The sequence below is a fragment of the Marmota marmota genome, unplaced genomic scaffold (genome assembly GCF_001458135.2).
Source record: "Marmota marmota marmota unplaced genomic scaffold, marMar, whole genome shotgun sequence".
Taxonomy (NCBI): Eukaryota; Metazoa; Chordata; class Mammalia; order Rodentia; family Sciuridae; genus Marmota; species Marmota marmota.
The window spans coordinates 233,068-246,252 of NW_026000206.1; the positions used below are offsets into that span (position 1 = coordinate 233,068).

General features: G+C 38.1%; 1 protein-coding gene across 3 annotated transcripts in view; it reads left to right on the forward strand.

The window, feature by feature from the left end:
- The window catches only part of LOC107152947 (pancreatic triacylglycerol lipase), a 50,393-nt gene extending 43,644 nt beyond the window's left edge, over positions 1-6,749 (forward strand). For all 3 annotated transcript variants that reach the window (XM_048791267.1, XM_048791268.1, XM_015498469.2), the window contains 4 exons: positions 570-699; positions 1,741-1,849; positions 3,824-3,988; positions 6,626-6,749. In XM_048791267.1, the coding sequence (XP_048647224.1) occupies positions 570-699; positions 1,741-1,849; positions 3,824-3,988; positions 6,626-6,689 (468 nt within the window). In that variant the 3' untranslated portion in view covers positions 6,690-6,749. The remainder of the gene's footprint in view (positions 1-569; positions 700-1,740; positions 1,850-3,823; positions 3,989-6,625) is intronic.
- The last annotated feature ends 6,436 nt before the right edge of the window (positions 6,750-13,185 follow it).

Genomic DNA, 13,185 nt, shown 5'->3' on the forward strand with positions numbered 1-13,185 from the left:
TCACTAGCTTAGCGCCTCGTTTTTTCTGAGGATGGCTTTGAACTCATGATCCTCCTGCTTCAGCCTCCCAAGCTGCTGGGATTACAAGTATGAGCCACCATAACTGGCTCTGATATTCCTTCTTATGCAATTTTTCCAAAATAAATCAAGAGTTGGGATGTAACTTAATGATAAAGGACTTGCCTAGCATTCCTGAAGCTTTGGGTTCTAGCCGAAGGACCACAATCAATTGATCAATCGATAAACAAGAAAATTCTAAACACCTTGCAGACAGATGGATGCCTTCAGGCAAATAGGACAACTGAGAAAGGCAAAAGAGAAATGAAACTACATGCACATAAATTCTCCCACTTGTCTGGTTATTGTTATTATGTTATCCAACAGTGAAATTGCTGATTTATCCTTGCAGATCTCGAGATGCACTGTTAACCTTTGCTGAGACATAGTTTGGAATTCCTTTTACCATCATAATAGTATTCACTTTAGAATATTTGAATTTGTTACCTATAGGGAAAGATAGTGCACTATTAAAAGAAAAAGCATTCTCATTCATCATTTGTTTCTAATAGAACAAGTGCTTCCCCTGTCCAAGTGGAGGATGTCCACAGATGGGTCACTTTGCTGATAGATTTGCTGGGAAAACAAGTGGAGTGGGCCAGAAATTTTATCTGAACACTGGGGATGCCAGTACTTTTGCACGTAAGTTTCCATTTTATTTACCTTAAATCCTAAGTATATGTATTTTATCATTTCCATTGGTAACGTGTGAAATTCCACACGTTCTACACAGTGTGGGAAAATACACAGTGCTGTGCTCCAGGTAATGATAGCTCATTTGCATAGCAGAACACAGTGTGGGGCTTCAATGGGACAAGAATGAATTTCTTCACAGTTGATTCGGCTGAATTCAGAAGGCTTCCTATGTTCCAATCACTTTGAATTCAGTCAAAAATTCATTCAGCAGAATTATGAGGTTTTGTACAGACAAAAAAGTAATTCCAGAGAAAAACTGACAGTTTGACAGATTCAAGAGATATTTAGGTAGAACGTCTTGGGGGGATGGGAAGTGGAGGGTGTGGGAATAGTGATACTCGAGGTCAGACTCCTGGGTTTCTTTCTGGTAAAGAGGAAGAAAAATACTTAAATTGAAATGAGTGGAGTTAGGAATATTGTAAAATCAAGACAAATGTTTTCCCATCTCCTATATTAGCACTAAAGAGCAAAACCTTTTAGTTTACTGTTGACTCATACCAAGGCAATCTTTTGGCTGCCTAAATTGGTTCATTTCCAAGGTCAATGAAAAACTGAAATATAGAATTTTAAAAATAGATATAGAGTGTTTAGACAAAAGCATGACAGTACTCTAAAATTTGTTGATGGATGAAAATAAAATTAATGAAAATGTTACATTCTGTTATTTTTCCACGATCTTTTAACTTTAAGTTCTTAGAATATTTAAGAGCAAGTTATTATGTTAATAAGTTGAAAGTAAAATATACTACTTGGTTCTTTGGCTTAAAAGAATTTAACCTTGTTGGTTTTGGCCACCACTCCCCTGCCCCACTCCTCAATACCTGTCCTCTGAGCACTTACATAAAGGAGTGTGTATAACTATTACATAAAATTACCAATGCCATATATAAATTACTCCAAATTCTGTGGTAGTGGGGTCCTTATTAACCTATTTTAAGTGAGTCTTCTCTATAAGTTGACATTTTGCCAAATTTCTCCCCCATCAAGGTTGGCGGTACCAGATAGCTGTCACACTTTCTGGAAAGAAAGTTACAGGACATGTCTTAGTTTCCTTGTATGGAAGTGGAGGAAACTCTAAGCAGTATGAAGTTTACAAGTGAGTAAAATATCACTTTAAGCTTCTTAAGTGTTGAAATACTGTGCCTGTATGATGTATGCTATTGACAGAAGAGTTTGTTTATTCTTTACTCTGTGGGAGTAGAGTGCTGTCACATATAATAAAAAGAAATATATTCTTTCATATTGGTACCTTAATACATTTCAGAATTATGTTTCTAAATTTTTTTCTCTATTTCCTGAGAAAATCATCAATGTTTGCTTTGATATCAGATATCTGAATTGTCAACAGTAAATAATTATTCTCCCTGCAAAAATGTGAGAATGGTAATATAATGATTTCACCATAATTGTGAGAAGAAGTAACTAAAACATGTTTGTAGTTTTTTAAAAAATTATTTATTTATTTGTTCTAATTAGTTATATATGACAGCAGAATGCATTTCAATTATAGTACACAAATGGAGAACAATTTTTCATTTCTCTGGTTGTACATGAAGTAGAGTCATACTCTTCATGTCTTCATACATGTACCTAAGGTAATGATGTCTGTCTCATTCCACCATCTTTCCTACCCCTGTGCCCCTTCCCATCCTCTCCCTCCCCTTTGCCCTATCTAAAATTTCTCCATTCCTCCATGTCCCCCCCACCGCCACCCAATTATGAATCAGCATCCACTTATCAGTGAAAACATTCAGCCTTTGGTTTTTTGGTATTGGCTTACTTCACTTAGCATGATATTCTCCAGCTCCATCCATTTACCTGAAAATGCCATGATTTTATTCTCTTTTAATGCTGAGTAATATTCCATTGTGTATACATACCACAGTTTCTTTATACGTTCATCTATTGAAGGGCATCTGTCATATTAGTATTGTGAATTGTGCTGCTATAAACATTGTTGTGGATGCATCACTATACTATGCTGATTTTAAGTCCTTGGGTATAGGCTGAGGAGTGGGAGATAGCTGGGTCAAATGGTGGTTCTACTCCTAGTTTTCCAAGGAATCTCCATACTGCTTTCCATATTGGCTGCACCAGTTTGCAGTCCCACTAGCAAGGTAAGAATGTGCCTTTCTCCCCACATCCTCACTAACACTTATTGTTGATTGTATTCTTGTATTCCATTCTGACTGGAGTGAGAGGAAATCTTAAGAGTAGTTTTGATTTGCATTTCTCTAATTACTAGAGATGTTGAACATTTTTTCATGTATTTGTTGATTTATTGTATATCTTATTCTGAGAAATGTCTGTTCAGTTCCTTAGTCCATTTATTGATTGGTTATTTGTTGTTGTTGGGTTTTTTTTTTTTTTGGTGTTAAGTTTTTTGAGTTTTTTATATATCCTGGAGATTAGTGCTCTATCTGATGTGCATGTGGTAAAAATTTGCTCCCAAAATGTAGGCTCTCTCTTCACCTCATTGATTATTTCTTTTGCTGAGAAGAAGCTTTGTAGTTTCAATCCATCCCATTTATTGATTCTTGATTTTATTTCTTGCACTTTAGGAGTCTTGTTAAGGAAATTGGGGCCTAACCTGGCATGATGAAGATTAAGGATTACTTTTTCTTCTATTAGGGGCAGGGTCTCTGGTCTAATTCCTACGTCCTTGATCTTCTTTGAGTTGAGTTTTGTGCATGGTGAGAGATAAGGGCTTAATTTCATCCTTCTGCATATAAATTTCCGGTTTTCCCAGTACCATTTGTTGAAAGGCTATCATTTCTCCAACATGTATTTTTGGTGCCTTTGTCAAGTATGAGATAACTGTATTAGGTGTGCAGTTTTAATAATAAAGATAACCTAAAAGTAATACGAGTCAAAACGTACCACTGAGTTAATGTGTATGTGTAAATTTATTTAATGCATTAGGATGATAAGTATTCTATTAATCACCTTGGCTTGCATTGTACACTGGCTCTAGAAATATATATGTATATTTATGTATTTACATGTATGTTTTTTATGTGTATGTTTTGGTGTGTTTCAGTATATTTTTCTTCTTTTCTTAACTTCCCAGGGGCTCCCTCCAACCAGGAAAGACTCATACTAGTGAGTTTGATTCCGATGTGGATGTTGGAGATGTGCAGAAGGTCAAATTTATTTGGTATAACAATGTGATCAACCCAACACTACCCAAAGTAGGAGCATCTAGCATCAGAGTGGAAAGAAACGATGGAAGAGTGTAAGTAATAAAAATCCAAAGGGCTGAGAAGGATTGAGTATTATTGTTCACAGTTCTATCCCCACTAAAATTCTCCTTTAAGTTAAACTTCCTACAGTGGTTCACCTGTACTCCAGCCACACCTGCTTTCTAATATCTTCTGTGTCTTTAGGAGAAAGTACAGTACTTAAGGAAAATCAACTTTGATAGATTTGTAGTCAGAGTTGTTATATGATACAAATTAAGTGTTACAATGAGAATCTGGCTTTCCTATGGTGAAAAAAATCTGTTGGGCAAATGAACCTTTTGCTGTATTTGTCATCAATGTGTGTGTCTCTCCCAAACTTCATGGGTTCAGCAAACTGTCATTTAAATTGTTAGGAACTCATTAAACTTATCAGGGAACAGAGGTATGTGCTCCATATCACTGGTCCTCTAGGTGAAGACAGACATCCAGGAGATGAGTCCTTCACCCTGACCATGACTGGACTGTGTGCGAGACAGAGGGTGTTTACCAAGGGAACTACCAGGAAGGGTGAACTGATGATGGTCACAATAGTACCAATTTAAGCTCAAGAGGATGTGAGTGTCAGCCAAACTCTGGTGCTTCTGTCGTCAGGCCGTTTGTCCTCATAAAAACCCAATGAAGGGACTTCTGCTTCTGGCAAAGGTGGAGTAAAGGCCCCACGTTCACCTTCACAGATGAAGCAACCAAGAATTCAGGCAAAAGATATGACAACAGTTGAGACATTGAATTTTAATCAATAAGGGGGAGTGATGCCTGATAGAAAAAAACAAATAAACAACCAAGATGAAACCTTAAAACGGGTTTAAACTGCCCCTGTCTTGAATTTCCAGATGTGAAATAGGCAGGAGAAGTGCAGGCAAAGTCCAGTGGACCCTCTAAGTCAAAAAGACAATGTTAAGAATCATTGAATCTAAGGCAAACGGACGTTATGGCGCAGCCTACCAGACAGTAGAGAACTTGAGAGGGAAAATCCTAGAGTTCTAGAAAATCCCTTGAGTATTCAGCACTGTACTGGTCAGCTCATGTGTATTGGCAAAGTTGCCATGGCCAGGGAAATAGTCATTTGAAGGATTAGAGAGAACCAAGCCAGTGACCTTCAGGGTTAATAGTGCTTGTTTCCACCCAGCCTGGGAAAAGTCATGGGGTAGAATATGTCGGACAGTCTTCTTTCTTATGGAAAATGGTTAATCGAGATTCAGCAGCACTTGACATGATCAAACTGTTTCCAAATAACTGCATCCCAGAACAAAAGATTTATAGAGATACATAATTATCCAGCACTAGCTAGATAAAATTCACACTATATGAAATTAACTCAAAGATTCCAGTTAAAGAAGCAGGACAAGATACCTATAATGAGGAAAGTAATCAATGAATTGGCACCAAGCCAACACTGACACAGTTAGAATGTTAGAATCACCAGGCAAAAGTAAAGCAGTTAGTAAACATCTATTCTATTCCATTTTATTCAAAAAAATCAAGGGAAACATTGCATATATAGAAAAAGATCCAAATTGAACTTCTAGGGATGACAAATAATATTTCACTGGAAAAATACCCTGAAGATAATTAACAAGAGTTAGACATTGAAGAAGTAAATATTAGTGAAGTTGAAAATATAAGAGAAAGCATCAAAAACCAAACAGAAAGAAAATATATGCAGAGAACATCAGTGACCTATGGGAAATTTCAGTGACACTAATGTATTTGTCTTTGAAGACCACAAAGGAGAAGGGACAGAAAAAAATACACTTTAAGTAATAAAGGCTCCATAATTATCAAACTTGTAAAAACTATAAACCAATGAATCAAAAAATGAAGGAAACACCACCATTAGCCACTAGGTAGCTCTTTGAGTTATCAAACTGACTGTTGATATATTACTGTGCTTGGGTTCAAGTTCTTCTTATTTTACTTAATACCCCCAAACACAAGAGTATCCATCAAACCACAGGGAGGGGAATTACAATAAAGAGAAAAAAAAATTCTGAACACTTTTTACTTTGCACATGCTAATGTATTTTATTAGAGAAAATTAGCTCCAAACATCTTTTTTTTTTTTTAATATTTATTTTTCAGTTCTCGGCAGACACAACATCTTTGTTTGTATGTGGTGCTGAGGATCGAACCCAGGCCGCACGCATGGCAGGCGAGCGCGCTACCGCTTGAGCCACATCCCCAGCCCCATCCAAACATCTTAAACATTGTTTAGTCTAATGAGAAAAATGGATCATTTCAGTTCAATTGTTGAATTAAAATAAGAACGGCTAGCCAGCGCGAGGACCTTCAGTTTCAGGCAGGGCTGATTTCTTGTGCTGTTGGCTCTGCTCTTGCTTAGGTGCCTTGGTTGATAAGTGCCAGCTGTTCCGTAGCTGCTTGACACGACAAAGGAGCTCTTCCTGTTCTTTGGAATATCCCCTGACAGCTTCTTTCTCTGCTGCTTGCACAACTGCAAAACAAAATCAGAAAGGAGAATTCAGTCCTTCAAGAAAAGTCTTCCCTCCATGTCCACCCTCGGGCACAGGGTGTGCCCCCCACCCAGATGCAGGAGGAGAGCAGTGGCTGACCTCATGCTCAGCACTCCAGCTGGTGCCAGGAAGACCTGACCTATTGTTGTTTTCTCTCCACAGGTTCAACTTCTGCAGTTCTGACACTGTGAGGGAGGACGTTCTGCTCACCCTCACCCCGTGTTAGGAGGAGGTTGACATGTGTCATTGAACCTTACTGCTAATAAAATCTAGTGATGAAGCAATACATTCTTTTGTCGTCAATATCCATGATTCCCAGTGAAACTTCTGAATATGGTGATTAAAATCCAAAAATCTGCAGTTTGTGGAAAGAACCACATACGATTATTGAACTTCGCTGCATATTGAGTGACATTTGAACTGGATACACTGCTTACGTGATACTGTCACCTTATCCATTATTAACATTGCTGATGTTACTTAGATCACTGAAGGCAGATTTCCAGTCCCAAAGTGACCCCTCTTGGTAGGCCCATGTAGAAAGTAACACCTTTGCTTCTTTGTCCATTATCTTTAAGTTCTGTGTCTCCTCCTCATCAGACATGTCAGGACTAATGACACCGAGGAGATGAGGATGGGACACATCTGAGGCTTCCTGACAGGTCTCCCTGTTCCCCGTGGATCTCCCCAGACCCTTCACCTCTCTGCAGTCCATATGATCTTCCTAAAAGGAGACAAATTAATGACATCTGAAGAGAAACACAGGGAGCTGTTATGGTTTGGATATGAGGTGTTCACCCAAAGCTCCTGTGTTAGTGCAGTAATAGTCAGAAGTGAAATTATAAGATGATGATAATTATATTGGTTCATAGCAGTTGGAATGGACTATCTGGGCAGCAACTATAGTCCGGTAGGGTGTGGCTGGAAGAGGAGTGTCACTGAGGACACATCCTGGAAAGGTGTGTTTTCTCTACTGCCCCTCTCCTTCACTCTTTGCTTCCTAGGGGCCATGAGCAGAGCAGCTGTCCTCTGCCCACCCTTCCATCATGAAGTTCACCTTAGGCCCAGAGCAATGGAGGCTGCTGACCATGGACTGAACCTCTGAAACCACGAGCCAAAATGAATGTTTCCTTCTCTAAGTTGTTCTTTTTAGGCATTTTGGTCACAGTCACAGAAACTTAACTAACAAAATAGCCCATTTTATCTTTCCAAAGCACAAATCAAACATCTTCTGGTGATCTGCAGGACAGAATCCACATTCCCTAGGGAGTCTTGCAAGGTCACTCTAAGTCTGCCTTTAACCTCAGATCTCAGATTCATCTCCTAGAACATTCTTTCTGGAACTTCATATTCCAGCCCTGTCCCCCAAGAGGTTCTTGATCTCAGATACTAATGGACACTTGCATACTTTCTCTTCCTAGAATGTTCTTTTTTCTGTTTTTCCATCTGTATCTGTTTAATTCCTATTGGTTTCCTTTTTTCCAGGAGGGGGAATTTGTTTTGCAGTACTTGGGATTGGATTGAGGGGTGCTCTATCACTGAGTTAAGTTGTGCAGCCTGTCCTCAAACTTGTAATCCTCCTGCCTCAGTCTGCCAAGTAGCTAGGATTACAAGACTATGCCATGATGTCCAACTATTGGCTCTTAAAGAGTCATGTTGATTTCATTCATCCAGGAAGGCTTTCCTCACCTCCATTATTTTATTCACATTGCCCAAGATTGAATCAGAGTTACAGTATCCCTCTCTGCACTCCCACTACCCCCAGAGTTTCCTCCCTCTAAACTTACCTGTCCATATGGAACTTATAGGTCCATTTTTCTGTAGATACCATCTGTAAACACAAGATATTGCCTGGTATATGTCTGGAAATATTTAAAAATGAATATTTTTAAAAATTCACTTTACTAACAAAATGAAGCAATAAGTCTATCAAAGTCTAGCACTTAAAATTGGGCAATATCTAAACAAAAATACCCTACAAGAGGAAGGGATATCTATGCTAGGTCTTACAAGATGGGTAGGGAGATGCCAAGAGGACATGGTGGCAAAGGCACTCCAAAGAGAAGAAACAAGATAGACAAAGATCCATGGGTATGAAAATATGAGAAATTGATAATGCCTTTCTTTCCATGTTTCACTAAAATACATTCAGGTTGAGCATGAAGATTTGTTCTTATGTGTCAAGCAGGATGCTTTCTCTCTCATGAACCAAAAGCACCAACCCACACTAACTTCTACAACGAGGAAATGTATTGGCTCATGCAGCCGGAAAGTCCAGAGGTCAGAATGGATTTGTTGTTGCAGCAGCTCAATGACTCTTTCTCTTTCCATGCTCTTCTGTGTCTGGTTATGCTTTTCTATCAAGGATGGTTCCCCTCCCACTTGAAGGGAGCTGCAGATCTCCTCTTTCACACTCAGTATAAGAGAGAGTGGGCATCTACCTCCCATCTTCCTCAACATTCCCTTTCTGAGATCCCCTCTGATTGGCCAGTGGTAAGGAAAGTGCTGGTTGCCTTAACTCAATCAGGGCCCACACCTGGGCATGGGAGGAGGTCAGCATGCCCAGTGTGCATGGATTAGGTGGAGAAGCAATGGATACTTACGTGAGAACAAGAAGTTGTCCTCCTGGTTCTCCTCGTGGTGGAAGAATGGAGCTGCTGTTGGCTGAAAGGGGTAATGTTTGGGGAGGAACAGGTTTGGGAGGGAGGTCAGAATGTCAGTTTTAGTCACGTCACACTTGAGGTATTCACCAGACTTCCAATTGGCCATGCCTAGTGGGCAGATTTATACACATGCTCAGTGTTAAGAATATAGGATTAGTTAAATAGGTAAACTTTGGCATCTTCAGTGTACAAATAACATCTTTAAAAGCCCCATATTCATCTGCAAAGAGATTGGCACAATGCTCTCCACATGTGAGTACCTAATAAATGTTTACTAGTAGCCATGAATACCTCATGTAAATATTCTGCAGCATTAATAATAATGATGATCAATAAAATCAATGAATAAAAGTGTTACTTGCAAATTTATTCAAGTGATGAAGCAAAGTTATTTAAAATAATCCAATTTAAAATACATTTACTATGAAGAATTTTCATTTTATGAAAGCTGTTGGAATCAAAACAGATTCACTTTTATTCAGCTATAACCACAAAATAAATAGATGAAGCCAGCAGGCTATAACAGCGGAGTGTCATGAGTGCATGCTGATAACTAGAACTGTTCACAAGAGGCTCTGCCACAATCACAACTATGCTACCTCACACGTGAGGACATCTGCCCACCACCTGTCTGCTTTGTCTGGGACATATGCCACTCTTGCTATTGATCCATGCAGCCAATAATTATTGTTTCAAAATATCTTATGGAATCCTCCTCATTTTACCTTTAAGAACTTCCCCCAGGTACATCCTCCTGGATAACACATAATTTTATAGCTTGTGTCTTCCTCTTTCAAAGCTCTGTTATTCCCAAGTAAATATAATTTTCTCTGAAGCATCTCTCTTTGATTGTAATTTTTGGACAATTTTCATCATAATGAATTTTTTTGAAAGTCATTTTTTTCAAATGAATAATTTTTTGTCTTTTTCCATTTATTTATTTATTTTACATATACATGGCAGATAATATATTTTGAAATATTATACATACATGGAGTATAACTTATTCTAATTAGGATCCCATTCTTATGGTTGAACATGATAGGGAGTTACACTGGCTGTGTATTCATACATGAACATCATAGGAAAGTAATGTCTGTCTGATTCATTCTACTGCCTTTCCTGTTTATATCTCCCCTCCCTTCCCTTCATTCTCCTCACTCAGTTTTATTTTCATTTCTTCTTCATGAAATATTTGAGTATGTTTTGTAGTGTAATCTTTCTGGTTGTGAATTCTTTTGTTTATCATGAAAGTTTTTTATTTTGTCAATTCTGAAGCTTAATTTTGCTGGGTGTAATATTCTTGATTGGCATCCATTTTCTTTTAGAGCTTGGCATATATTATTCCAAGATTTCCTAGCTTTGAGGGTCTGGGTTGAGAAATCAACTATAATCTGGATTGGTTTCCCGCTGAATGTGACCTGTCATTTTTCTTTGCAATATCTTGATGGACACTGTCTATTCTGTATGTAAGATATTTTCATAATAATGTGCCTTGTTGTGGGTCTGTTGTAATTTTGTATATCTGGGGTATTGTAAACTTCCCATATCTGATTTTCCATTTCATTCTTAAGGTTTGAGAAATTGTATAATATTATTTCATTGGGCATTCTTTTGTTTTGTATCTCTTAGCCTTCATCTTTCCTGCTAAATCTTCAATTGTTCTTTTCATGTTACCCCATATTTCTTGGAGGTTCTGTTCATAGTCTCTTAAAATCTTTTATTCATGGCCAGCTTTATTTTCAAGATTATATATTTTGTCTTCATTGCCTGAAACTCTGTCTTCCAAGTACTCTTATCTACTGATGATATTTTTCCATTGAATTTTTAATTAGGTTTATTGATTCATTTCAAGGTTTTATGTTTGATTTTCTTTTCAGAATCTCTATCTCTTTATTGAAATGATCTTACATTTTCTTTATTCTCTCTCTGATTTCACTCCTTACATCATCCTTTACCTCACAGATCAGTTTAACTATGAACATTGTAAACTCCTTCTCAAACATTTCTTTCACTGTAGTGTTGGAGGATACTGTTATTGAAGTATCTTAGTTTTGGGTGGGTGATTTGTTCCCTTGCTTTTTCATGTTATTTGTGTGGATCTGAGGCAGTAGAGTTTCTACCCTGTGTAAGTATAGTGTCCCTTAAGGTTTCCAGAACCTCACCATTTAGGAGGAGACAAAGAATAACAACAACCAATGCAAACAATATACAGCATTAAACCAAATAGTTCCTGTTATGACATCTACAATATTAGTTGTCACAATAAACAGAAATGATGTGATTAGTTATCACCCACAGTCATAATAGTAAGTTTGCAAAAGGGTTTGATGAGCAGGGAGAGAACAGAAGTGATGTAGAGTGTGATGATTATGGAGGAGGGGGAGAAAAAATAGCAGTAAAAAATTAAAGGAAGAGTGAAAGAGAGAATAATAGGGATTGGCCATTAACAGAAGAAAAGAGAAAAAGGGAAACAGATAAGTGAGAGAAAAAATATAGAAAGTAAAAATTTTAAACTTAAAAAAAAAAAATTCAAAGCAAAACCAAAATATAGTTGGTTCCATGTTCCAAGTTGTATGTTTTCTCTCATATGTGGGAACTAGGGAGGAAAGGGGAAAGGAAGGGTTAGGGGGTGGATCTCATGAAAACTGAAGGGAAGCCAGTAGAGGAAAGAGACCGAAAAGGAGGAGAGAAAGGAGAGGGTAAATAAGTAACAATGAGTCCTGCCATTATAAAGCACCAATAAAAATACGGCAGGGAGAACAGTGCCTCCTCACATTTCCCAGCCCTGAAATCTACTCTGAGGATAAAGGCAAATAAAGCCTATAAAGTGCTCATTTGTAAATTACCCTTTTCATTAATTCACAACCATTTTAATGTTGGGTTCTAAAAGTTGGGAGTAGAGCAGTGGCCCAAACAGGTGAAGTCTCTGTCCTCTTGTTAGTACATTCTAAATGGGAAAAACACAACTGCTAATAACTAGGCTGATAAATAAGGAAGATCATGATAACTTGGGTCAATTGATCTGAAGGAAACAAGGTACTGTGGACAGGGGTCTGGAACCAGCCAGTGGCTACAGTGGAAGGGCCTTAGAAATGAAAAGTAAAGACCTCACTGATGAGATGACATGTAAATTAATTGTTGAATGACAGAAAAGAGCCAACCCAGTGAAGGTCTAGTTTTCAGAGTTTTAGGCTGTAAATGCAGAAGCCTCAAGGTGGGAAGGACTTGGTCCTTGGTTGGACATCAGCATGGCCACTTATAAAGAGTGAAAAGAAAAACAGTAGAAAAGATATCCAAGAATCAGATGGACCTCAGACATCTCCTGCCAACTAGGCTCCCACAAGTCTCTTCTGGTGTCCAGCAGGCCATGCCAAAGGAAAACATAAATGCCTTTGACTTCACCACAATCTACAATTCTCTAGCACATTCCCAGACTACAGGAGCTGACTTCCAAAGCTTCAAAACATCACTAGACTGGTCATCCAGATGGCTCAGTCCTGGCTGAGTTTAGGGGAATTCTATATTCTTTTTTTTTTCATGGTTTATATAATTTTTTCAGCATTACAATTTTTATTACACATACAAGCACAATTTCTCATATCTCTGGTTGTATACAAAGTATATTCACACCAATTTGTGTCTTCATACTTGTACTTTGGATAATAATGTCCATCACATTCCACCATCATTTCTAACCCCATGCCCCTCCTTCCCCTTCCCACCCCTCTGTCCTATCTAGAGTTCATCAATTCCTTCCATGCTCCCCCTCCCTACCCCACTATGAATCAGCCTCCTTATGTCAGAGAAAACATCTGGCATTTGTTTTTTGAGATTGGCTAACTTCACTTAGCATTATCTTCTCTAACTCCATCCATTTACCTGCAAATGCCATGATTTTATTCTCTTTTATTGCTGAGTAATATTCCATTGTGTACATCTGCCACATTTTTTTATCCATTCATCTATTGAAGGGCATCTAGGTTGGTTCCACAGTTTAGCTATTGTGAATTGTGCTGCTATAAACATTCATGTGGCTGTGTCCCTGTAGTATGCTGT